Here is a 27753-nt window from a genome sequence, read left to right on the forward strand (position 1 = left end):
CAGAGGGTTTTACTGGAAAATTCTGCCAAACATTCAAAAAGCAAACATGTGATACAGGGCTGGGGCGGCCCTACCTTTTCTGCTGCAGCGCCTTGTCCAGGACATCCTGCTTGTCCTGCAGCATCCGATGGAGGTGCCTCATCTCCTGCCGGTACTGAGCTGTCCTGCTGGCAAAGTCCTCTTCCTGCTCTGTCAGGTGGTGACTGATGTCACCCAGCTTCAGTGCCACCTGCTTCTTGTAGCCCTGTGGGGGGAGGAGGCGGGCGAGTGAGGGGATGTCTGTGGCCCAGGCAGAAGGCCTCCTGGATGCATCTCCTATTCTCCTTCTCGGGCTGTCGGAGCCCACGAGCTGAGTGAGCTCTGGATAGGTGTGATCTGGGAGGGCAAGTCTGGATCATAAAAGTCATTCAAGTATAACAAAACCTAATTTCTAATTTGTATCATGCCTAGTTTTTTAGACACTATGAATAAAATTAAAACAGAAGGACCTGGCAAGGTTTGTCACACTCTATTGGTAAAAAGATGACTGAGATAAAAGCTTGATACATTGGCTTGCCTCCTTACATATTTATTGTACAGTATTTAAGCTTATGAATTTTCCTCTAGAATTTCTAAAGCAAGATTCTGACTTGTAGTTCACATAGATTCAATTCTCTTTAGAAATTATGACATTGAATTTATACACCCCCTCTGACCCAAGAATTGGTTTACTGCAATTTTTATATTTCTAGGTGAAAGAACATTTTTTGCTTTTTGTTTTGTTTATTAATTTCTGGTTTTCATCCTTTTGATCAACAAATATTTGCCTTATTTCCACTTCAGGGGTTAATTGAGGGGTTTTTTTGGTACCCAATCTATGATCAAATTTTGTGACTCTTCTGTGTATATATTCACATAAATAAACCTTATAGATTATGTTGTTAAACTTTCTAAGTGCTTAGTTCCTTTTGTTTAATCTCTTGATCTGTCTTGGACCAAGATGGGTGGGTTAAAAATCCTTTTACTACTAAGTTTCCATTCCCCTTTTTTATCCCCTATAGTTTATACTTTTAAATTTGCTTCTGTGTTATTTAGTACATAGATATTCATAACTACTATATATTATTAACTGTAGTCTTCAGCATTAGGAAGGCCCCTCCTTTTCTTCTTTTTTTGTCTCCTTTAGTGCTTTTGGCCTGAATTCTATCTTGGCAGATATAAAGACCTTTTCCTTGGTTGTATTATTCCTACACCGTGAGAAAACATTTACATTCTCTTCTCTTGGCTTTATCCCTGCTTTGTTTAAGTCTTAGTTCACAGTCAAACATATTCTTTGCTCACTGCCCACAGTTTTCCAAAGTGTGCCCCATCATTTCTCGGCTGGCTGAACTCAGGTTGGTGGACCCTTACAAGAACAAGGTTCTTACAAGGTCAAAACTGTCTGAAGAGCAGATTGCTGGATGGAAACATCCTTGGCTCACACTCTCCTTCTCTGAATAGTTACCGGTGGCATTCCACAGTTCTCTGGCATCCAGTGTTGCTGTTGAAAAGTGTGAACATGGCTTTCTTTTTCTTACATCTTGGTCTTTTGTCTGAGCGTTCAAGGTATTCTTTTTTTTAATCTTAAAGTCATAGCTTTTCGTGTCAATTTTCTGGGTCCATTCTGGGTCATTTTTCCTAGGTACATAATATGCCTTTTCAATATGTAGATTCAAGTCTTTTGTTTCAGAAAAGATTTTATGAATTGCAGTTTGGAGCCGAGTAAGTTCCCCTGTTTGGTTTCTTCTTCAGAGACTCCAGCAACAGGTATTCTGGAGCTCCGTCACTTTCTACTGAACTCTTTTTATATCTTTATTTCTGCTTACCTGTCTTTGCCTTCCTCATTTCCATCCTTTATGTCCCTTATCGTGCTTTTATGATAGCTTTGTGCTCCTTGTAATTTAATCCACATTTCTGAAATGCGTTTTTCTTTCCATCTCTTTCCCGTGTTGTATCAGTCCTGTTTCACACCATCCTTTGGCCATCTCTTCTCGAGGCTCCTGTGTTTCTGCTTTGTGGTGTTTCTTCCTAGCTTTGACTGCTTTATTTTTAGCTACCTACCTTCCTACTAATTCACTTTGGAGTACAAGTTACAATTCTGATCTCCTCTGTGGCAACATTTTCTGATGCATTTTCATCATGTGGAGGAAAGTATACTTCTATTTTTCTTCCTTTTTCTTAAAGTATTTTTGTATGGAGGCCACTGTATTCCTCTGGGATGAGACGAGGTTCCTGGGAGGGTGGGAGCAACAGTTGGCTGGGTCAGGGTGGCCCTCCAAGCTGTAGGCACCACCTCTCATCTCCCCTTCTCTGACTCTCTGCATCCAGCTCTCTGAGTCCAGCCTGGGGCAGAAAAGGTTTCTGCCTGCAGCTCTGAGCTTCACAGAGCTCGCCATAGCCCTGACTTCCAAGGTGACATCTTCATTTTTACGAGTCCTGTTTTGATGGGGTTTCCTGAGATGTCAACCTTGGATGTTCTCAAGCTGTTTCCAGGTCTCTCCTCTTCAATTCACCAGAGATTCCACCCTGTCTAACCTGATCCGAATCACAGGTTTCCTCTCTGGGTGGCTGGGGGCCCTTTTTACTATTCCTGTGCAGACGAGCAGATGGATTCCCAAGGCAAGGCCAACCACTCTGAAGATCAGACCTTTTCTTTCAGAAATAAAAGCCAACAGGAAAACCAGAAAAAACCTCAAAACCCATAATTGCTCACTATTACTCATAATACGTCCACGCGGAGTCCCATCATTAATAGTATGGTGCATTCCTTCCAGCCTTTCTGATGCAGAGTTATGATGTGTTTCGTACACTGCTTTTGATTTTGTTGAATTTTTAAAACTGTAAAATGTATTATTTAATTCCCCAGTTATTGAATTTATTGAATATTATGTGCCAGGTGCTATTCTAGATGCTTGGGATATACCTTCAGATAGAACATTATCAGTATCCAGGAAGTCCCCAAGTGTCCCAACCCCTTAGATAAAATCATTAATCTCATTTTTGCTATAATCTTTTCTCCACTTTTCATTTTTAGTGTTCCAGTCTATGTATGCACCAAACAATTTAATTTTGCTGTTTTAAACTTTATATAAAGGCAATCATATTACAGGTATTCACTGTGTTGAGCTTCTTTCTTTCAATATTATGTTTGTGAGATTCACCCACAATTATTATAAATACAATTTGTTCATTTTCACTGTTGTTAGGTATTCTTTTACGAATGCATCACAATTTATTTATCTGTTCCACTGTTGATGGATTTTGGGTTTTTTCATTTGGGACAATTATGAACAAGGCTGCATGATCGTTTCTTTACGTGATTTCTGGCGCACTCGTGTAAGAGTTTCCTCACCTGGACGAGTATATATGCAAGGGAGGAATGGCTGGATTGTAAGCTACGTGAATGTCCTACTTTACTAAACATTTGAACCAATTCCAGCCCCTACAGCAAGGCAGAAAGGTTCCCACTGCTTCATGTCATTGCCAAGCCCTCAGGACTGTCAAATTTCTTAACTTTTTACCCATAGGTGCAAAATGGGCAAGAACACATTTTCACCCGCTGGCCACTTTTAAGAGTTTACCTCTGCCTTCGCTGTTCTGCAGTTTCACTACAATGTGTCTAGGTGTGGATTTTTTATTTATCCTGCTTAGTGTTCAGATCATGACAATCAAGTGTCCTTTAAGATTAAATTCACCATAGCCTTATTTATTTTAAAACTGTGTCTAACAGTGAACATTCTGTGATACAGCATTTATGTCACACAAATCAAATGCCTAGAAAAACAAGATAACTCGCTAGGAATATCTGATATTTTATGTCAACACAACTCCATAGCCTGGATGGTTAAATTAAGTCATATGTACCACCAGAAGCCACAGGATAAATTCCCTAGGTTCTGAGTGTGGGACTAATGCAGGCATTTTCAACTTTCCTGTTAGCAAAGGAGCCCTTTTCTTCAAGTAGCATTGTGCCTAAAAGCCCACATTTGAGGGTGGGAGTGGAGCTGCTCTGGGCCACACAGGGAAGGAGTACCCTGGCCTGGTGGTGGGAATGTCCTGACCACAAAGTGCCGCTGTCCATTAGACCTGGGAACAGTGATGCTCTGGAGGGGATGCTGGTCTTCCCTGAATTCAGTTAAAGAGAAGTGATCTTCCCTGGGGAGGCCCAGAATCCAGACCAGGGCAGCTGCCTGTGGCAGACCCTACTGGAAACCAGAAAGCCCCTCAGGCAGCATCTGTCTGTACCACGTGAAAATCAAGACCTACAAGGCTATGGGACTTCCAAAACTTAGAATTTGTGTTATTTAAGCAATATTTCTGAAACACAGGGAAATATATTCTTTGCATTAGGACACATAGTTGGCTCTGAGCAATTTTAAGTGAAATTTTGTTTAACTTTTTAAAAATAAATAATTTAGGACTAAACCTTATGTTCCCTAAAACAAAAAAGACCAATGAACTCACAACGTACATTTATTCATGTATATATACTGTTCACCCAATACCATGAGTATGGACAGCCAGCCAGCCAACATTTCGATTTTCTTTTCCTGGGTTGCTAATTTTTGAATATTAAATGACATCAATCTATGTCTCCACTTACCAAGTCCTTTTAATCTCTGTCCTACACATGCATGCACTTGAGCCCAGGGGCCCCAGCTGTACTCCCCACGTTTGGAGCCAGGTGACTCGCAGAGCTTGCGCTGGGAAACCCACAGGCTCGCTGCCTCTGCCCACGCCTCTAGCCTGCTGGTGCTCTCCCTGCCCCCGCCTGAGAGATGGGTTTGGCTAGTCAGGCTGTGGAGGGATTCTCAGAGGCCAGCAGTAAGAACACAGACGACAGGGAGGAGAACGGAGGCCACGTGAGGGAGGTGGCCACGGGGAGGAGAGTGGGTACAGTGAGAAGGGCTGTCTTAGGCAGAGAACCTAGAAGGTGCAATCAGGATTAAGCAAGAGAGAGCAGTCAGCGCTGCTCTCTAACTGAACCAACAAATGCTGGGCTTGATCATAAAGCCTGGACATTAACTTAAGGCCACAGCCTGCAGATTTTTCCATCTTATTCTTTTTTTAAACAGCTGCGTGGTATCTCATTGTGCTAGTGAAAAGTAATTTATTTAATGAGCGGGGAGGTGCTATTTCTGACAGCAAAACCCTATACTGCTTTACTCTGTGGATGATTAGCATACGTACAGGCAAAATGTATCGTTTTCCTTAAAAAAGAAATCTAATCCCAGTAAGCCGCCGTTCCCATTGGAAAATGGAATCGCTGAGGCTGAACGACCACTTACCTTGACTTTTTCCTCTAACCTTCCCAAGCGAATGTTGCCTTCTATGATTTTGTTGAGAACTCCATGCTTCTCACTTTCTAAACACTTAGCCTAACAAGAAAGGTGAAAAGAAAAATAATGGGCTCTCAGTTTTACAGAAAAATTAAAACAATACAAAGTTCTTCTGCCAAGAGTACTTCTCGCAAGTTATCTCCATTCTGCTAGTGGCCCCGCTGGTCCAGCCCTCTCCTGGCCACCCTCAGACGCCCATGCCCTGGGTGAGGGCTGTGGCAGGACCTGCGCCAACAGCTGAGGAGGACAGGAGCCGGGTGCCCTCCTGGGAACAAACGTAAGATCTGAGCCCCGGACAAGGGGAATGTGAGAGGCTGTCGGGGTTTCCAGCTCACTCCTTCAGTCCTGTGGAATACATCATTCCTTCAATCCTCTCCAAGGCATAAGAGTAAGTTAAAAGTTTCTTTCTTTTGGCAATCTGAATAATTATAAAATGAAGGACAATTTAGCATGAACGCACAATGCCATTCTCCAAACCAAACGTGACGGGCAGTATATCCAAAGGGCTGTCATTGAAGCTGCACGATTCAGACTAATATCCAGATGGGCCGTGAACTACCATGCACTGAAGCTAACTAGTTCAAACGCTAAAATTAAAACACAAGAGTAAAGGTGAGCTTTTGTTCTAAAGTAGACTAGTAGTGACAGTTTGAATTTCCAGAAGGAAAAATAACACACAGAATTAAATAACTTGTCACAAGTCACATGGAAAACCCATTCTAAACACAGGATTCAAAAGTAAGATGTCAATATCAAATAAAATAAAATAAATAAGATATAAGGGGCTCTCACAAGGCCCAAGAGACCAGGATGGGGTAAAGAGGGGCACATGGCCTGCAGTCCCAGGACCCCCCAAGCCCCGGCTAGAGGGCCTGGCCCTGGGGCTCCCAATGGCAAGGCGCCTGCAACGCCAAGGGGACAGCAGTGTCTGTGCATCCACAGAGGTGCCTCGTGGTGGGTGGAGCTTCCCCCACTGAGGGGTCTGAGGATTCTCGACTCCAGCCTGGCTTTCAGGCCGTAACAGCAAAGGTCAAGGCAGGAGGGGAGAACACTTCATTAACAGTCTGTTGGCTTAATTTGTAACTTTTAAGCATTTGGACACACAATTCATGGCCTCCACTTGTATTTCCATCCTGGGCCCACAAATTTGAGGGTCGGGGAGCATCTCGACTGCATCATGGAAGGCTGGACGCTCCGGCCCACCTTGGAGGCACAGGGCCTGCATCCTGGGGGATCTGCGTGTCCCGCCCTGCAAACAGGCGGCTTTGCCTTTGCAGTGGCACTGACACAGGGCAGCCAGGTCCGAATGAAGGTTTGCTAGACGAATGGGTGTGCTTGGCACTTTCCATTTTTCAACAAGCTTTCCCTCTGCCGTCTTGATATTCCAGTGGATAAGCCGAGGAGGCATGGCCAGAGGGGAAGCGGGCGCTCAGCATTGCTACAGAAAATGCCAGAGAGCTCAGCACCTGGGGTGGGACACTGACCTCTCAGGAGGTGGACTCCTGGCTCAGGAGGGCTGTGTCCTTTTAAGGCTCCTACCACGCTGCGTCAAAGTCATACTGCTTTTCAAACACTGGGGGAAGGACTTAGAAATCACCAGTAATGTGTAATCAGGCTTACCACACTCCTACCAGCAACTGGTACAATTAAAAAAATTTTTTGTTACATTTATATAAGTATAGAATGGTAGCTCAAGACTGGCTTAATTAGTTTTTTTTATTGCAAGTAAAGATCAGCATTTTCCCCTGAGAGCTGTGTACTATTCGTATTTCCTCTTACATAAACAATGGCTAGAACCCCAGGTCCATGTTCCCATGGAGGAACTGAGTGTCTTTCTAACAAACGGGAATAAGCCAGCGGCACATCGTGACACGCCCTCCAGGCCTCATTCACCCAAGAAGGGCCGAGTGACTTCCAAGACTGCCGTCTCTGACTCTCAGAAAGTCTGCTCGTCTCTTTCATAATGACATCCATTAAACTGTCACTTCTGATCCCACACTACCAGAGATCTGCAACTTGCTTAAATGAACACGTTGAAACGTACATAAGCAACAGCATTCAAAGTAGAAAAATCATCAAATGCAGGTAAGTGAGATTTAAGTCGCCTGTCGTCTCACACTTAGAGATACAGTTATCCACCTCACTGTTGCGTTTTGTGGGACATCCTCTCAGACTTTCTTCACTGCATACAGCTTGGCACAGCATCTGCCTTCTTTCACCACACACTCTGCTCTAGACATCTTTTAAAGACACTGTGGAGACACCGAGAACCGTGTCCGCGGTGTCCCTCTCACTGCCGGGTGGTGCTCCATTGTGTGCGACAACCAATCACATACTCGGTTCCCTTCCTTGGGACTGGTGCGACCAGAAACAGCGTGGGAGGAATGTTACTGTGCCCTTTAAACTGCGTCCTTACATGGACTATACACGACCTGTCTGTGATTCTTATCTTCCATCTTTAAACCAGGGATAGATTAAGACAGCTTTACAGAGAGAACATAGAGATGTGTCTTTATGTGTCATAAACACCCAATGACAACTGTTCCTACTTAGGAAAATGGACTCATTCCACTCATTTACCTTCTGAAATGTCATTTGCTATTATTTAAAAGTTTGAGTTATTCACTTTTCAAAAACGTTTTCCCCCAATGGTTGAAAGATAAAATTTTGGAGAGTTTAAAAATTTGCAGTTGACATTTAAAAAGATGAAACTTTTTACAGTAATTTTGTAAAAAAAAAAAAATTCTTAAAATGATGTTTGCATATTGACTGGCAGTTTACTTGAAGTAACTTAGTCAACGTACCAAGTACATGAGGCCGTCACGTTCCTGGGCTACGTTCTCCGCCAGGCCGACGAGACTCGCCAGGTACTGGTGAGCGGACATTTCGTTCTCCATGGCTTTTTCCACCTGCTTTTTGAGGACATCAATTTTCTTTTGAGATCGCCTAGAGAGTTTCCCCAAATGGTGGAATAAAAAACTCATTAGCCTTAATGGTTAGGACATAGTGAATGTCTGATATTATAAAAATATCAAGTATGTTAGCATTTATATGTTATTCTTGAGCAACCTAAATCTTCTGTAAGTTTCAAGGTGAGAAAAGGCAGCTGAGTTTAATTTTAAACAAAGCATAATTATTGCTCCCAAACCAAGTCGATAGGAATCACAAAATGCTTAATACCGTTAATAGTCTAATTACATATTATTCTATTAATTTTTTGGCTCATGTTCTAAAAGATATTTTTGAAAAAGGGATTCAGTAATCCCAAAGTAGACTTTTGGGAAATGGTTAGGAAAGAGCTTCTAGAATTTTCAGAGACTTAGGGTCACCATGGTGACTATCAACCATATTTGAACTACAGACTTGAGATGGTTAATGTTGGTCAACAGAAAAGCATTTACTGTACTTATATTTTGATATCCAGTAATCTCAATTATCCTTTTCCATTTTATAGCCAATATTAGAAAAAGAAAAGATAAAGAAAATGAAATAGAATATTCTTCAATTGTCTTTTTAAAAATCTTAACAAAAACAGCTTAAGAAAAAAAAAATAAAAACCTATTTATTTTCTGTGCCCTTCGGAGCTCGGCTTCCAGCGCTTTGTTTTTGGCCGACAGACTGTTCCTCTCCAACAGCAGGCTCTTTTTCTGCACTTGAAGGACCACCAACTTTTCCATCAGCTCTTCCATCTCAGCGCTGCCTTTCTCTTCTTCCTTCTGCAACTGGCTGATGGATAAAAACATCACAGGCTTGTCTCTAGTACATCGAGGCTAAAATGAGGCAGCCACTGCCAGGCAAGGGATAGACAGCCCAACTCTCCAGCCCTCTGGTGGTCATCTGGAAGGCCTCTGCGGAAACAGATCCCACCCCAGCTCCTGGAGGACCTGGGATGGAGCTCCCAAAGAACAGCAGACAGGGCGTGGCTGGGCACACACTTCTTTGATGGTAATAATCGAACCCCTTTTTCTTTCCACAATTTTTGCTTATGTCTGTGTGTGTGTGTGTGTATGTGTGTGTGTGTGTATATATATATATATATATGCTTATTTATACCATATTCCTTCCAGAAGGAATTTAAGACAGCTTAATTTTTTACAGTTATATTTGCCCCCCAAATCCTAACACTGAAACAAATTTTATTTCATACTAAAGTAATTATATGTTTTTATGATAAAAGAAACAAAGGAACAAGGAGGGCATACAATTTCAATACATAATTCTGTCCAAATGATGCTTGAGAAAAGAGTGAGTTCTTCATTGGTTCCCTCGGTCCATTTTCATGCAATATCCAGGACTGAGCAGGTGGGGCCATGCACACAGAGGCTGCGCAACATTCTGAGATGAGGCCTCTCTGGATACCATGTGGGCTTTATTTCCTGGCTGGCTGGCAAACAGGCCTCAGGTTGCATGTGTTTGGGGTGTGCCTCACTTGTCATACAATTTCAGTGACTTCAGCCTGGGCTGGCTCCCTGAATACCCAGTCAAGAATTTTCTAGATAGTTTCCATGCTTTCTAGTTTACTGGTTTTAGTTAAAATGAACACGCACATTATTACCACACGGGTCAAGAAACAGAACATTTCCAGTGTCCTGCCCCCATCATGGAGCCTTCCTTAATCATCCCTGCAGTGTTATCACCCCTCTATGCACTGCTACAGCTTAGTTTGCCAGTATTAGCACCACACGTAAAGGAAACCAAGATGCATAACAGGTGCACAGAGGGAGCGGTACTTTAGCGTCCTTATGCCTCGCAGACTCAGCCATCTTTGTGTGTGTGGCTGCAGAATATTTAACTGTGTCAGTGCACCACACCCTGAGTGCCCCTTTTCCGGCTCACAGTCATCTGCGTTCTGTGCACACCTGCAGGACTCTCTAGGGCAATGCCACTCAGAGTGGTCCACAGATGGGTGTCCGCCTCCGGCTGTTTGTAACTTGTCCACGAGATCAGTACGGAAATTGAGAGAATGGCTTCAAAACTTTTCTAGCAACTTAACCTTGCTGTGACATCTGTGCTGTGAGCTGACTACCCTGGCAGTCGGGGTGCTGTCAAGTGTGCAGAGAGAGGAGCCTGCAGTGGGAGCTCATACCTGTCCTGTGCAGCAGGAATACACAACAATGCCTGACTTTAAGGTTACTTTGTCAACTGTACCTGAAAAACAGATAAAATCCAGAATTCATTTCTTTCATCAAAAGTTACTTTAACTATTCTTTTTTTGGATAAACTGTTGAACTGGATTAATGATAAAAAGTTAAAGAGAAATGTTGAAAATACAAAGACTTCTGCTTCCAGCCAAGATAGAGGTACAGAAACTCAGCTAGAAAACAGGCAAACATGAGTAACAACAGTGTTCAGACTTTGGACAATAGGCCAACAGGACCGTGACCCCTGAGAGGAGAAAATAACGAGGTGAGAACTACAATTGCTCCAGCTTCCTGCCAGCCTGCAGCACAGGGAGGGGAGACCCAAACAGAATCCAGAGGACTGCTCAGTTGAGGAGTCAGAGATCAGAGACCAGGGGGCCAAAGCAGCTAGAAGTTGTGGGGAAGAGAGGAGGGGGGTTCCAGAGAGAAAAAGGACCCTGGAGATCTTTAGGGGGGTCCCCACAAGTCTTTGGCTGAGTACTGATCTGCACTTGTGTGAGAGGAAACTGCCTGAGGTTAAGGAAAGAACCATTAAAAACGAGCAAGCAAAACAAGTCCTGACACTCACAAAGAAGTGGGGATAGGACACGAGCCCGCCAGCAGAGCGCAAAGACCTTGTACAGCAGGGTCGCTGGAGACAACGCTCAGAGGGGTATTACTGCCTTTGCGTGGGGTTAAACCAGCCCAGACTAAAGGTGGCTTTGGGCCTATCCTAACAAAAGAGTTTGGAAAGGATCCATCTGTTCTCTAGTGACTTAAATATGCACCAGAACAAAATCTGACACTATTTAAAGCATTGCAATAAATCCAGCACCCAACAACACAAAATCTACAATAGGCGGCTTCCAATCAAGCATAGATAACAATAAAATATGATCCACGATCAAGAGGAAAAAAAATCAACAGAACTGACCCAGAAGTGAGAGAGACGATGGCACTGGCAAACAAAGGTTTTTAAACAGCTATTGTAAATATGCTCCACCTGTTCAAGAAAGCAGAATAAAACAGCACGATGAGGAGAAAAATGGAAAATATAAGACAGACTCAAATGGATCTTCAAGACACGGGAAAAAACAATATATGAAGTAAATGATACACTGGATGGGAGTAAAAAAGTTTAGACACTGCAGAAAAAAAGACTAGTGAACTTGAAGACACAGCATAGAAACTGTCCAACAGAAGCACGAGGGAAACGAGTGGGAAAAAGCAAGGAACAGAGCATCAGAGACCCGTGGGACAGAATCAAGCAGGCCCAGGAGGAGGAGGGGTGACAGGCAAAGATAGAATAATGATGAAATAACAGCTAAATTATTTTCAAATTTGATGAAAAATAGACACCCACAGCCCCAAGAAGGTGATCCAACCTCAAGCAGAATAAACAAAGAAACCACACAGAGGCACATGCGAACCAATCTGCTGGAAACCCCGACAAAGAAAAATTCTGAAACAAAGTTCGAGAGAAAAGATACTTTATGTTCAGAGGAACAAAGACAACAGTGACAGCAGATTTTCATCAGGCTCAGTGCAAGCCAGAGGCTATGGAGAACATCTATAAACTGAATGCAAAAAACATTAGCAAAACCAAAAAACCTGTAAACTTGGAATTGTCTACCCAGTGAAATTATCAATAAAGCTTTATAATTTTCCCAATAGCAGTACTGCCAATCTTTCTATTCCTTTCTGTTTGAGGCTTCGTAAACAGCTCCTCCTTTCCTTCTTTCTTTCCTTTCTTCGTTTCTTTTTCAAAATATCATTTTCTACATATTTGTTCCTACAAAGAAATACAATTAATTTTTATAAATTCACTTTTTTCTAACAACTTTGACAAAATTCCTTATTATTTCTAATGATTTATTGGTAGATTTGTTTTCTACATATGGAATTATATCACCTAGGAATAATGACTATTATTTCTTTCTTCTCAAACCTTTTAACTCTTCTTTTTTTTTGCCATGTGCACTAGTTACCACTGTTGTTAATGCTGTTCAGAAATGGAGCAGAGGGCATCTTTGCATTGTTTCCAGTCTCAAGAGGAAAGCTTGCAACATTTCACCACTAAGTGTGATACCTACTGTAGTTTTATTTTTTAATAGAACCATTAAAGAAGTTCACGTCTATTCCTAATACTTTCTTTAGAGTTTTTACATCTAGATTCATAACTGAAAATGAAAAGTAATTTTCTTATATTATCACTGTTGGGTTTTGGTATCAAGGTTATATTGACCTCATGAAATGAGTTAGAGAGCATTAGCTCTTTTTCTGTTCTTTAGAAGGGTTTATGTAAGACTGGAATTATTTCTTCCTTGAATATTTTTAGAACTCTCTGGTGAAGGTCCCTAGGCCTGTAGTTTTTTCTAGGGCAGATCTTTGTGTTCAACTTCTTTGATGATTAAAGGAATATTCAGGTATTCTTTTTCTTCTTGAGTCAGATTTGGCAAGTCATATTTTTCAAGGAATTTGACTGTTTCTTCTCACTTTTCAAATGTATCGACATGAACTTATTTCTAGGTGCCTGCAAATTTAAACGGCTACTTGCTGGATTGAGCCTTTTTATTGCTATGAATTGATCCTCTTTGATAAGTAGTGTTTCTTACCTAAACATCTCTCTTGTCAGCTAGTAACAGAATTTACCACCTTTCTTTTGGTTTGTTTTTGAGTAGAACAGCTTTTTCTGCCCTTTTACTTTGGAACTTTCTGTGTCTTTACGCTCGCGATGTATATCTTAAAGACAACACAGAGTTGCTGTCGAGAGTTTGGCTAAACTGCTCCCTCATCTCGCTCCTGGGTCCCCATTCTGTGCGGCCGGCAGGGGCCCTGGACTGACACACCAGCCTCTCTCGAATCCATACCCCAGATAACTGCCCACAGAGTCACAAGTGAGTGTAGGTTCCTGATATGGCGCCCCATGGGGTGAGCATCCTCCCCCGCCTCCCAGGGTCTCCCCCTCACGTGCCCCTTAGATAAGACCCCCACGAAGCTTACCAAAACCCTGCTCCTTTTGGTTTGAACTGACCAATCTAGCCTTAGCCTGGGAACCCAAGCACTCCACTACTGACCCTGATACAGGCATGTGCCCTGATAAAGGCGTGTCTGTCTCCACCCACGCCCTGCCTTGATGCCCTGTGGAGGCGTGGTGTGCCCCCTCCAGGACCTGTGAGTCATAAATGTCTCTATTTCAGCTTCCCTGTGTCTTACTGTGGCTCACCATCCGACACCCGGGGCTCTACTTAATAAATGTTAATTTACCAGACTCACAACAGCTGCTTTTTATTTCATCCAGTCTGACAGTCTTTGTTAAATAAAACTAGAGTATTTGTCTATTTCTTGTATCTAATACTAGTCTGTTTGCCTTGAAATTTAACATTTTATTTTGTGTTTTCTGTTTTCCCACTTGTTCGACCTTTCCTTGTCCTCATTTGGATTATTTTTTTAATGATTCCTTCTTTGCCCATACCATTTTAGATGTTTCCAGAAAGTTCATCACGCATATTTTCAGATTATAAAATTAATCACCACCTTTATCCTCTTCTGAATGATACAGACTTTACAAACTCCATTTACCCTCCTCCCTGATTATAGGGTATTCTTTTTCTTTTTTTTTGAGGAAGATTAGCCCTGAGCTAACATCTGCCAATCCTCCTCTTTTTGCTGAGGAAGACTGGCCCTGAGCTAATATCCGTGCCCATCTTCCTCTACTTTACATGTGGGACGCCTACCACAGTATGGCGTGCCAAGTGGTGCCATGTCCACGCCCGGGATCCGAACAGGCAAACCCCGGGCCGCCGAAGTGGAACGTGCGACTTAACCACTGCACTACCAGGCCCGCCCCATATGTTATTCTTGTTGTGCATTTTAATGCAACGTATTTTTAAATCCCAAAGAGACTATCATTATTGTTTTACAGAATCAGTGTTCACTCACATTTATCAGCATATGTACCACTGTCCTTTACTCTTAGTTCCATCTTGCTTCTCAGACATCCCACTTGAATCATTCTCCTCCCCCTGGCATATACCGTCTTTTAGAGTTGGCTTTGATGTGGGTCTGCGGGTGGTGGTTTGGGTTTGAAAATATCCTTGTTTTGACTTCATTGCTGAAAGGTGTTTTCTCTGGTAATAAAATTCTACGCAGTCAGGGTTGTGTCTGCTTCCCAGCACTATGAAGCTAAGACTCGAGTGACTGCACCATCCCCTGTTGACTCTTACACATCCCGTGTCGCTGAGCTCCCCTGAAGGCGCTCCTCCTCTGCCGTTCCACTAAGACGGGTCTGGGCGGGACTCTGCATCTGCCCACCCGGGCCAGTGCTTGCTGGGCTAGCACAACCCTGCATCGTCGGCTGTCTGCAGCTGGGGGAGACTCAGTTATCCTCTCTCTAACAACTCCTCCCCATTAAATACAGCCCTGTGTCGCTTCCTGTCTCTGATCCAGTGACACTGCAGCCTTGAACACTCCGTGCCAGCCCGTGGATCTTTGCTTCTGACCTACTTTTCAGTTCACTCTTCACAACTCAGCCATGTGTAATCTACCCTTAAGCCCTCCTACTGAGTTCTTTATTTAGGTTCTTCTATTTTTCAGCTCTAAAAATTCTAGATGTTTCTTTTCTAGAAATGTAGAATGTAGAATGAGCTGGATGAAATGGAGAAGCCACTCCAAATTCATTGTCTGCACCGCTGTCAACCAGGAAAGGAGAAACAACACACACATCATACACAGAGGCTCACCAAGCACAGGTTCAACTGAACCCTTTTCTATATAAATAAAAATCTTTGCCTCACGTCCTCGTCTTTGCCTGAGGCACAGCCGTTTCCCAAACTCCTCCTCAGACCCTCGCCCAGGCAGGAGCGAGTTTGACAGCTGCTTTGCCGCTAATCAATCATTCCTCTCCTGCACGTGGCACATCGCGATTACGTACCAGCGTGGGAGGGGGTCTCCGTAAGTGAGCAACCAGAGGGCACGTGCACTGATGCCTCAGTGGCCCTTCTGCTCCTTTAGCCACCTCCAAGCTGTCCTTGGCTGACCTCACACCTGTAGTAGCCAAAACAACACTCTGAGCTTCCTTCTCCTTATTTGTCTGTTTTCTACCGGCTCTTGGTACAGCCTCTGCACACTTCCCTGAACTCACATATTCCGGCCCTGATGGATTCGCGCCCCTCTTCCATGTTACAAACCCTCTCTCCAGTCAAACACTGCCCCTTCCGAGAGAGAAACATCAGGGCCAACACCGCCCACCTCCATCCTCCTCATTCTATCCTTCATCCCACCTGTCAACTCTGAGCCCAAAGCCTTTTAGCAAAGAGCCGGCATTTAAGGCATTCCCTCCCTAGTCCAGTTCATTCTGAGCCACGATACTCTTGACTTAATTTCCACTTAAAAGAGATCTGGTGACATGTTTGTTTTTTCAGTGACCACGTCTCTCACTGCCTCCACCATGAGTGGCTTCCTTTCCAATTTCTATCTATCTTCTATACTCTATATCTTCTGTATCTTTATAACTTCTAGGGGGCTGTTAGAATATGTGGTTATGACACATCCACGAAAAAACATCAGCCACAAGAGTGACGGTGTTTGACACATGAATATGACTTGAAAAAAATTTCCTACCTCTCCTGGAATAGAAAAGTAAACTAGGGTCTGGCCACACAGCACGGAATGGCATAGTCAAAACACTGAGTTCTAGTAACTGTAGTCTTCAGCGTTTACTGAAGCACAAGTTAAGCACTAACTCATTCATTCCCCCGTGTCAACCATCTTGAGCTGAAAGCCTCACCATTTAAAAAATTATTTCCCCCGTACTACAGAAATAATATACATTCATAATGGAACACTGGGAAAATGTTTCAAAAAAAGGAGAAAATTTAAACTACCCACTGTGATGGTTAATTTTATGTGTCAACTTGCCCAGTTGTTTGGTCAAATACCAGTTAGAGTTGCTGTGAAGGTATTTTGTAGATGTGATTAACATCCACAGTCAGTTGACTTTAAGTAAAACAGATTGCCCTTAATAATGTGGGTGGGCCTCATCCAATCAGTTGAAGGCCTTATAAGCAAAAACTGAGGTTTCCCAAAAAGGGAGTTCCGCCTCAGGACTGTAACATAGAAATCCTGCCTGAGTTTCCAGCCAGCTGGCCTGCCCTGTAAATTCTGGATTTGCTAGCCCCTATAATGGCATGAGCCAATTCCTTAAAACAAATCTCTCTCTCTCTCCAAATATCTACATACATATCCTATATGCACATCCTATTGGTTGTTTCTCTGGAGAACTCTGACTGCACACACCCATAATTTCACTGCCAAAGTGAATTTCTATGAATGTTTCTCCACTCCTCCAGTCTTCTTTCTATGTACTTATGGTATGTGTGTGTATATGGCACACATGCAAGCTATACCTATATGTGTGTGTGGACATATACACACACATATGCAATTATACACATCAGACACACACACACACACACCCTAGAGCGATCAACTCGTCTCAGTTTGCCTAGGACTTTTCCAGTTTTAGCAATAAAATTCCTACATCCTGGCAAACTGGTGGGTCACCTTAATACATACACATAAATACCTTTGTTCCTTTTTAAATAAAATTGTGATTATTTTGTACATACTGTTTTGTAGCCTAATCTCTCCAGCTCTTTAGTCAAGGATATACTGTGGCTATTTTCCCAAACTTCCCCAAAGATTCTTCTGTGACATTCTGTTTAATGGCAGCACTGCATTTCCTTGTATGGCTCTATCCTTTCGTTTAACCAGCTCCCTATTACTAGATATCCAGGTTTCCAGTTCTGCTACTTTAAATTATCTTTGGTTCTAAAACGAATAAAGGCTGGAATAGTAGGGAAAAATCCATATGCACACACACAAAGTGCAGACTGCAGCCCGAAAGGACAGCCACACTGTCCTTAATAAAACAGTTAGCATTCTCAGTCTCGGACACCCGTGCTGGTGGAGCTAAATGACTCAGAAAAAGATGGGCAATCTCCTCTCCGCCTGCAATGACCTGGCTGGGGATGCATTAAAACTTAAAAAGACAGTAAATCTTTATACCTTTTTAATTCATTTACGATTGAAGCATGAACTTTCATTGCAATTTTGCCATCCAAGCGTGTTTTCAGTTCTTGGCATTTGTTACGTAACATTTCCAATTGCTCCTTGTTTCCGGTTAGCTCCTTTTCCTGGCTCTGCGTTTTAGTTTCCAGAAGCATTAGCTGTTTAGTCAGCTTAGAAACTGAAAGACAAAAGACACGGATAAAGACTTGGTACCGAAGACTTACCAAGACGTGATGATTGATTACCAGGTAATACTGATGACCCAGCTTATGAAAAGCGAGCTTTTAAAAATCTTTCAGAGATCCATAAATGAATAGCAAAGGCCTTGTACTTAGCAATTACTGTCCCTAGATTAAGCACTCACTAAATATACGCTTTCCTACTGGGGCTCAATATATTGATACTATTGTTAAATACATAATATTTAACAAGACATGATTCTAGTCTTCAAGGAACTGACTTCCACAGTCTGAAGCTCTGAGTGACACACAGATGTGCAAGTATACACATCAGGATGTGATCCCTAAAACTGCAAAATTTTCAAGATTTTTAAAGACATCAAACATGGCCCAACTAAGGACCAAATGTATTAGTTTTTTTTCCCTTTCCTCATTAAATTTTTATGTTTTACGTCCTGTATGTAAAGTAAACCATAACTATTTTCATCCTATGTGACGTGGTAGTATGTAATAATTAAATACTTGCTGGGCGTGCGTTGGAACTAGCACTCAGAAGTGTTATCGCATGACACTTTAAGTCCTTCTATTTTACGCAAACAATTAGCTCATCAAAATCAATAGCTGTTTCTGGGAAATTGGAAATATAGGCCGCTGACTGAATCATACAGGCCAAAGGCTGACCCTCCCCAGGACCAGAAGGATCATCAGACCTCTTCAGATCTGCTATGGTTGAGAAAATTAAGCTCAGTAAATATGAAATTAATTTCCTTTTCACCTCCAATCTTGAAAACAAAGACAGGAGGCTCAACAACTTTCTCTCCCCTGGGCCCCCAACAACGCCGAGTGAAGGCACATCCTTCTGTGCCCCTTGTCCACGTGGAGTCCTGTGGAGGAAGGCCCTGGTGGGCTCTTGGAGACTGCTCTCACTTTCACACATGACCGGCTGTCAGAAACAAGTGAAGCGCAGCCCCACGGCTTCAGCCAACAGCGGGAGTGGGTAGTTAACTCTTCCACAGTGTGGAAGGGGAATGGTTAAATAATCAGAGGCAGAAGGGAAAGCAGAAAGGAGGGGTTACACTGGCTCACCCAAGACAGCTTATATTTTGGCCTCCTGTCCTATATTATTCTTTGTTGTTGTTAGTGCTGACGAGTCGATTCTGACTCCTAGCCACCCTGTGTACAGCAGAGTGGAACCCTGCCGGGTCTTTCTGCGCCATCCTCTCACCTCCAGTGCTGTATCAGACAATAGTGCGCTGCTGTTCACAGGGTTCTCATGGCCAGTTTTTCCGGAAGTGGGTGGCCAGGTCCTTCTTCCTAGTCTGTTTTAGTCTGGAAGCTCCACTGAAACCTGTCCACCACGGGTGATGCTGCTGGTGTTTGAAATACCAGTGGCAGAGCTTTCAGCATCACAGCAACACGCAGCCGCCACAGTGTGACAACCGACAGACGGGTGGTGTGGCTCCTGACTGGGAAACAAACCCTGGCTGTGGTGCTGAGAGCGCCAAATCTAACCACTAGACCCCCAGGGCTGGCTTATGGCATTCTTAACTGGGAAAAGAAAAATCAGTAAAACAAAAGGAAAAAAATGCCACTGTCTTTTGTGCTCACAAATTCTGGCTTTAATCAAAGTGGAAGAAATGACAACCTGGCCCACTTCCAAGTCCACTGTCACATGCCGTGAGCTCGCAGGGCAGAGAGGCACACGGGGAGAGGGAGCCCACAGAAGGTATCTGTCGGAGGTTTAACCCACAACAGCGCCCAGAGCCCTGAAGGAAGGGCAAGAGCACAAATCTGTTCAGAGCCAACGGCTCCGACCTATTTACTCGTTCAACCAATACTGAGGGAGAGATCCTCCGTGTTGTTTCCAATATTCACCTCACGTGACTTTTCCCACTTATACGCCAGTATCATCCCCTAAAACCAGTTCTGTTGACTTTAAAGCTGTCACTTACAATTGATTTACAAAATATACAGACTAATAAGAGAGACACTGGAATTTAAGGGAAAGCAATCAATGCCTTACGGGTAATGGCTGGATATGTTGTCACACAAACAGCTGCATTTCAGTAAACAAGAATATATTCTAAAGAACCACGATTTTCTCCATTTTCAATTGAAAGCAGTCCCTACCAGGAGGGGGGGTGCTGGTGTAAAATGACACGCCGCCGCCACCCCAGCATGGCCCTCGCTCACTGGGAAGACGCCTCACCTTCCTGCAGACGCTCCTGGTGGGTGTCCTGGGCTTTTCTTTGCTGAAGCTCCAACTGCTCTATCAGCAACTTGTTTTCCTCTAAAACCAGTCCTGCTTGAGTCTGAAGCTGATGCCTACGAGGGATTTACAAAGTTAAATACCGCCATTCAGGCACTGAGTGATCACAGAGACACTCCAGAGTCAGAGAGAGCAAATGAGGTGTTGTAGGTGACGAATATCTGCATGTGTTTTAATGCTAAATACGTCAATAAGACAAATCCTGTCATTTGCATTAAACTGGGCGAAAGGAGAGTAGTGAGGCAGAATTACGTCCTGCCCCAGGAACTTTTTAAAACGTAAAATTTCAAGCACACACACAAGCAGGAAGAAGAGCAGAGTAACTCCAGGCACACACCCACACCTGGACCATTATCACATGGCCACTCTCGTGTCAGCTACACAAACCTCCAATCCCCAAACCCAGTGGGTTACTTTGAAGCCAGTATGAAATATTTTTAAAGGATTTAGAAAGATGCCATTTCATTTTGAAAATATTCCCTTGTAATCAGTAGCATATTTGCCAAAAAACAATGACTTTGTGAAAAGCCTTTGAATGGTTTCTTAAACGGTCTTGAGAGGCCCCAGCCTTAATTCCACCCGAGCAAACCCTTTCCTGACAGATGGTGCAAAGTAAGTCCCGGCCCAGCTCAACCTTCATGATCGCAAATTCCAACTAGAATGAGATGAAGGGGCTTTAGAAATCGTCTAGCAAAATATTGGCCACCTAAAGTATACTGTAAACCAGGAAACTATCTCAATTTTCCACTTCAAGCTCAAAAAATGACACGGAGGAAGGAGAGAAAAAAGATGGAAGGACACTTGTGACAGCCTGGACGGATCTTGAGGGCTTTTGTGCCAAGCGAGGTGAGCCAGACAGAGGAGGACAAATGCTGTGTGATCTCACCTACAGGTGAAATCTAAAAAACCTGGAAGCCAAACGCATAGAAAAAGAGAGCACATCTGTGGGCGCCAGAGGTGGGAAGTGGGGGGACGGGATGAGGTGGTCGAAAGACACACACTGCCAGCGACAAGGTAAGCAAGTACTGGGGATGTGATACACACGCCATGAGCACAGCTAACGCTGCTGGAGGGTGTGTCTTAAAGCCGTTAAGAGAGCAGATCCTAAAAGTTCTCATCACAAGAAAAAACATATATTTTTCTTTTAGTTTTGTATCTACGAGATGATAGATGCTAACTAAACTTATTGTAGTAATCATTTCACGATATATGTGAGTCAAATCATTGTGCTATACACCCTAAACTTATACAGTACTGTGTGTTAATTATATCTCAATAAAACTGGAAAAAAACAGACGCAAGAGGTCAAGCTACAGCAATTACCTCACTCCAGCAACGGCTGTGCACTAGCTCCTTGGCACCCTGGAGGTGTCCCTCTCAGCTGCCCTGCCCATGGAGGGGAGCCCACCCAGGCTGGCAGCTCCAGCCTCCTCACTCCTGCCTCACAAAGAGCAGCCCCATTTTGGTCTGTTTTGCCGTTGGGACTTTCTTATAAGACTTCTTTCCTTCCTTCCTCCTTCGCTTTGTTTTTCCTTCCCTCTTTCCCTCCTTTCTTTCTTCCTTCCTTCCCTACCACCTCCCCTCCTTCCTTCCTTCCTTTTTCCCCTCCCTTCCTTCTTTCCTTTTGTTTTTAAATGACAAGGATCCTCCATTGGTTAAAAAAAAAAGTTGAAAAACCTCAGATTTAGTTTAACACTCCCTCCCATTTTATAGGTAAAGAAACTGAGGCCCATTAAGCCTGAGGTCACCCAGCTGGTCAGGGGAAGCTAGGAAAAGAAATGTAGAGAGTTTAGTTGCAGCCCAGAAGTTCATAGAGAAATCATCTGAAACTCAGGAGAAAGCTTCCACCGACCTGTGAAGTCAGTGTGCCCGAGTATCTGCTGCACTCACACCTGTGCAGGTCAAGGGAGCGGCTGCCAAGGAGGCCTGGGGAGGGCACAACTGCGGGGGCTTCAGGGGTGGCAGGAGCCCCGTCCGAGGAGTGTGATGCTCCAGCGCCCAGCCCCGCCCCCAGCTGGAGGACAGTGAATTCAGAGGAAGGGGCAGGCCAGCCAGGGGGCCTCGCAGGCACTGCACAGACCCGATCGCTCCCCATCCAGGCCCCCACACTAGAGCAGGGTGCAGACGTCAAACCCCAAAACTCACAGGATTGGGACGCACTGTGGCACGTGGGTTTGAAAGCAGGGTCTGTCTTTCTTCCCTGCATTTTATTTATTTATTTTTATTTTAAGGAAAAGTAAACAGGTTCGGCTTGCAGCTATACCCAAGGTTAGAGAGAGAATCTGAGGTTCCAGGTTCTCACGAGGGCTCCTGGAGGCACGCGAGGCCCAGTCTAACTGACCTGCTTTCCAGGGCGCCTTCCAAGGAGGGTTTGATGGGAGACACTAGGAACCCAGACAGAAGAAACTCCAAGTTTGACAGGGAGCCACAGCACACCCAGATCCAGCAGCTGCCCGGCCAGTCCCAACTGACACATCAGTGACCATAACATCCAGGAGAACAGACTTACTAGTGAGAATGCTATTGACTTGACTCCAAATTTCTGGACATCACATATGGAAAATATTTCACTTTTTTCAGTGATGTTAAGACATGGAAAAAATACTACATATAACATACCTACCCAAGGCAAAAAAGATAGATCTGAATAGTTTTTGCTTTCTTAGTCTTGCCTGGATATTGCCTTTAGACTTTGGAAGACATTTACTCTCTCGAACTCACTGAACAGGCATTTGTCGCCGCCGTGCTGGATGAACAGGACGTGCCCTGCCCTTGAGCAGCTCCCAGAGGATGAGAGGGAAACGCGGTAGAGACACACAGGGAGGCCCGGGGTGGCCGGCACCAGGACACGGTGTGGTTAGGGCTATGTCGGAACCTGAGAGAAGGGAGCGATCAACTGCTTTCAGGGAGAGCTACTGAGCAGGGCTATCTGAGCAGAAGCGCAGGAGGGGCCCTGGGAGGGGGGCGCAGCGTCAGCAACAGGGCAGAGGTGAGGCAACACTCAGCTGTCACAATGGAAGGCGCAGAGCACGGGAAGGGCGTTATCCTGGACTTTCTGTTCCGAAGGCCTGGGAGCGATCGGAGGGGTCTAAGAAAGGATGTGACTTGCCAGGTTTGGGGTGGGAAAAGTGCCCTAGAGAAATACCACCTCAGAAAATAAAAAGGGGGACAGCGAATACATTTCAGGTTTAAAAACCTATCAGAACTTTTAAAGTAACCTTTAAAGTACAAATTTAGAGTAAATTACTAGGATTTCATTGTACCTTAATTTCTTAGACTCGCCCTTAAAATATTTTAGTTTAAAAAAGATGTGTTTAATAAAGTTTATCCCTCTTGTTATCGTTTGGTTACTGTTTTTGCAGTAGGAAAAGACCAGAAACGCAACACCACTTGCCATTCCTCTCTGGTAACGGGACTACTCCTATTTAACTCTTGGTGCAAGTCTTCATTTTCCTTCACCACTTCTTGGACTCGCATCCTAAACATCCTCATTTCCTCCTGAAATAGAATTTATGTAAATTGTAACACACACACACGCGCGCGTCTCCAGTCCTTAGTTCTAGCGCCGTCGCTGTGGCTAAAATCGCATGCTAACGGCTTTCCAGCGAGGCCGCACAGGCACAGCAGCCCCGACCGCGGCCCGGCGCCGCGCGCCGCCCTCCGAGCTCACAGTCTGGGGAGAAAGCACACGGGGCACCCGGGCGCTGAGAACAGGGGGCCGGGACCTCGGGTTTAAATATTCAATTCCTAATCTGATATTTTTCTCTAACTGCTAACTACTTGATAAGATGAAAAAGGGAGATAAAAGCAGAGATGCCCCTGAACACTGTAATTTTTCCTTTGTTTAAAGACTATGGAGGGTAAATTGGAGCTTTTTAGATAAAATAAGAACTTTTCATCCTAACTAAAGCCCATTTTGGTGGGGAAGGGGTTAGTTAGCGTGGGGTTGCGGTCTTTAACTTTGCCCCATTATGACCGCGAGGAAGCCTTCGGCCAGAACAGCCTCGTCATCAGCCCCGACTGCCGCCCAGGCTGTTCTCCACTCCCAGCAGGCCGTCTGTGGCTCTTCTGCCGGGCCTCCTCCACCAGGCCCTTCTCGCCAGCTCTTGGCCAGCTGCAGTGTCCTCGGTGTCCTTCGGTGAGAATCTTAGGTGCCAATATTTATTCTGGGATGCTTCTAAACATTCTTCCCCCAGCCATCAGACATTCATGCTTACACTTGTTTAATGTAAAGCAACAATGCCAAGTAGCTTCTCTTCCTCACCTTTCTGCCCAGACACACTCCCCACTTGCTGGCAGGCCACTGGGTCTTTAGAAAAGGGGTCAGGTAAACTAAGCCTGCAGGCCAGCTGCCTGCTTTGTAGATAAAGTGTTACTGGAACTGAGGCAAGCCCGTTTGTTCCCACCGTGTCCACGGCTGCTTTCCTGGCACGACATCAGAGCCGAGTGGTCGCAAACAGACCGTACGGCCTGCAAAGCCTGAAACAGTTACTAAGTGACCTTATACAGAGAGTATTTCCTGACCCCTGTCTGAGAAGGAGCACCAAATTAGTAATTCTATTAATTATTTGGATTGATATTTCATGAATTAGCATGAGATTAATTCATTTTCTTAAAAAATTAAGTGTCCAACAGAAAGTCTAAAAGAAAAGGTTCAAACAACATTACATGGGCCATTTATCCAGACCAGCACAACAGGAGGAGGCCGGGTGACACTTCACGGACCCTTCCAGCCGGGGATCCCAGAAACACCAACACTTCTCTATCTGGGGATCCGTCCAGTTCCAGAGATCTCTCTGGCCGGTTAATGAGGAACAGAGGTAGGCAGCAGGGAAAGGCATGGGCCCGTCTTAACACCTACATAGCCCTCGTCTCCTGTATGATTAAATGAGCTCGGCTGCCAGGAGCCATTCCCACTCCCAGAAAACAGGGGCGAACAGGGCAGAAATGAGCAAAACCCGCACTTCCCCACTGCTTCCAACAGCTCGAGAACTGGAGTTTCCTGAGGCCAGCTCTTCTTTAGTTCAGAAGCATCTAAGTCCACCTAAAACAGTCCTGGCCCACTGTCCTCCCGTCCGCCCACACGTCCCTTCTAACAGTGGTGTTCGCAGCTGCAGAGCACCGGGAAAGGAGCGTCTCCCACGGCGGCCTTCTGTGCACCCCAGGATCCCAGCCCACGTGGGGCTGCCTGTCACGAAACCAGTGTCTAATGCAGCACTGCCCCTCCCTCCATCCCTGCCCCTCTATCCCTGCCTGCCCACCTCCCCACCCCCGCTCCACTTATCACCCCTCCTGCCTCCCTTCTGCCTTCTTTCCCACGCTCTCTCTTTCCTCCCCGTCCTTCAGCCCTGCTATACTCCTTTCCCTCCTTTAACAAACATCTGAGTACCTACTAGATGTTGGGCATACCTACCTTCAAAATGTTTCCTCAAAGTCTGAATCGGTCTTGTTTTTTATAAACCTTGTCTCTCCTGAGACATCTGCCAGCCTACCTGGAGGGTGGCATTGAGCTCGTCCTTCTCTTTCATTCTGTCTTCATAAGCCAGCAACAAGGGTGACAGGTACTTCATATCCAACTGAACATAATGGAATAAGGAAAGTTAATATGTATTTTTTACTTCTTTATTTCTTGCTTTATGTTTTTTAGGAAGATTAGCCCTGAGCTAACATCTGCTGCCAATCCTCCTCTTCTTTTGCTGAGGAAGGCTGGCCCTGAGCTAACATCTGTGCCCATCTTCCTCTACTTTATATGTGAGACGCCTGCCACAGCATGGCTTGCCAAGTGGTGCCATGTCTGCACCCGGGATCCAAACCAGTGAACCCCGGGCCACCGAAGTGGAACATGTGAACTTAACCGCTGCGCCACCGGGCTGGCCCCTTAATATATTTCTTACATCTAAACACAATCAGGACATTTTTTAAAAGGAAAGAAAATACTCTTAATTTGGAATAGTTTTTAATAGCTGGGCCTGAAATTAAATAACTTTTACTTACCAACCAGGGCGGCGTAGGGCCCTTTGATGGGAGGCCTTCAATATTTAAACTCTAAGAACAAAACACAGAGTGAAGACAATTAAACTAGGCTTCCTCTAAAATTTCAAGCTACAGATAGTCTTAATCTAGACCGTACATCAGCAATCTATGCATCTGTATGTATGGACATGCACGTATGTACATGAGAAAAATTTCTTCTGAAATGTTTGAGTAATTTGCAGATTTTATGTCCCTTTTCCTCCAAATACTTCAGCGTATATTTTGTAAAAACAACAGCATTCACTCAACCACAGTACCAGCCTAAAATTGAGAAATTAACACTGACACAATACTATATTCTAATCTACAGATTATATTCAAATTTCACCTATTTATGCCCATTTTCTGAGTTCACCTTTTTCTTTTTAGATTCCACATATAAGTGATACCATTCAGTATTCGTTTCTTTGTCTGCCTTATTTTACTCAGCATAATGCCCTCCAGCTTTATCCATTTTGTCGTAAACGGCAGCATTACCTTCTTTTTGAAAGCTGAACAGTATTCCATTTTGTACACATACACATATAAATGCAAATCATTTATATACATATATGATAAATCGTTTATATATATCATAAATTATATATCTCTCTCTCTCACATTTTCTTTATTCATGCATTGGTCAATGGACTGATAGGTTGTTTGCACACATTAGCTAATGTGAATGCTGCTTCAAATAACATGGCAGTACAGACATCTTTTTGAGATAGTGACTTCATTTCCTTTGGATATATACCCAGAAGTGGGATGGCTAAATCATACAGTCGTCCTATTTTTAACTTCCTGAGCAACTTTCATACTGTTTTCCATAGTAGCTGAACCAATTCACAGTCCCACCTACAATGCACAAGGGTGCCCCTTTCTGCACACCCTCACAGCATTTGTTTTGTCTTTTTGATAGTAGACATGCTAACAGGTGTGAGGTGACCTCCCTCAGCGGTTTTGATTTGCATTTCTCTGATGGGTAGTAACGCTAAGCTCCTTTCCACGTACCTATTAGCCATTTGTATGTCTTCTTTGGAAAAAAGTCTATTCAGTCATATTCTATGCCCATTTTTTGTTTTTTGTTTTTTTTTTAAAGATTTTTTATTTTTTCCTTTTTCTCCCCAAAGCCCCCCCGGTACATAGTTGTGTATTCTTCATTGTGGGTCCTTCTAGTTGTGGCATGTGGGACGCTGCCTCAGCGTGGTCTGATGAGCAGTGCCATGTCCGCGCCCAGGATTCGAACCGACGAAACACTGGGCCGCCTGCAGTGGAGTGCGCGAACTTAACCACTCGGCCACGGGGCCAGCCCCATTCTATGCCCATTTTTAAAATCAGGTTATTTGTTTTTGTGTTGCTGAGTTGTATGAGTTCCTTGTATATTTTGGATATTATGAGATACGTGGTTTGCAAATATTTTCTCCCATTTCATAGGCTGCCTTTTCATTTTGTTCATGGTTACCTTTGCTTTGCAGAAGATTTTTATTTTGGTGTAGTCCCATTTGTTTATTTTTGCTTTTGTTGCCTTTGCTTTTGGTGTTAAATCCAAAAAATCATTGCCAAGGCCAATGTCAAGGCATTTTATGGTTTCAGGTCTTAGATTCAAGTCTTTAATCTATTTTGAGTTGATTTTTGTATACGGTGTGAGACAGGGGTTCAGTTTAATTCTTCTGCGTGAGGATATCCAATTTTCCCAGCATGGGTTATTGAAGGGACTCTCCTCACTTCACTGTACATTCCTG

At 44.0% G+C, this 27753-nt stretch overlaps 1 protein-coding gene across 2 annotated transcripts in view; it reads right to left on the minus strand.

Moving 5' to 3' along the window:
• Positions 1-27753, minus strand: part of CEP89 (centrosomal protein 89) — a 74293-nt gene that overhangs the window by 5561 nt on the left and 40979 nt on the right. For both annotated transcript variants that reach the window (XM_044760135.2, XM_044760134.2), the window contains exons 10-18: positions 25991-26041; positions 25489-25572; positions 23391-23494; positions 19937-20052; positions 17546-17726; positions 8916-9083; positions 8162-8303; positions 5307-5396; positions 75-244 (exon numbers count right to left, since the gene is read on the minus strand). In XM_044760135.2, the coding sequence (XP_044616070.1) occupies positions 75-244; positions 5307-5396; positions 8162-8303; positions 8916-9083; positions 17546-17726; positions 19937-20052; positions 23391-23494; positions 25489-25572; positions 25991-26041 (1106 nt within the window). The remainder of the gene's footprint in view (positions 1-74; positions 245-5306; positions 5397-8161; positions 8304-8915; positions 9084-17545; positions 17727-19936; positions 20053-23390; positions 23495-25488; positions 25573-25990; positions 26042-27753) is intronic.

Source organism: Equus asinus, chromosome 26 (assembly GCF_041296235.1).
Source record: "Equus asinus isolate D_3611 breed Donkey chromosome 26, EquAss-T2T_v2, whole genome shotgun sequence".
In the NCBI taxonomy this organism is placed as follows: domain Eukaryota; kingdom Metazoa; phylum Chordata; class Mammalia; order Perissodactyla; family Equidae; genus Equus; species Equus asinus.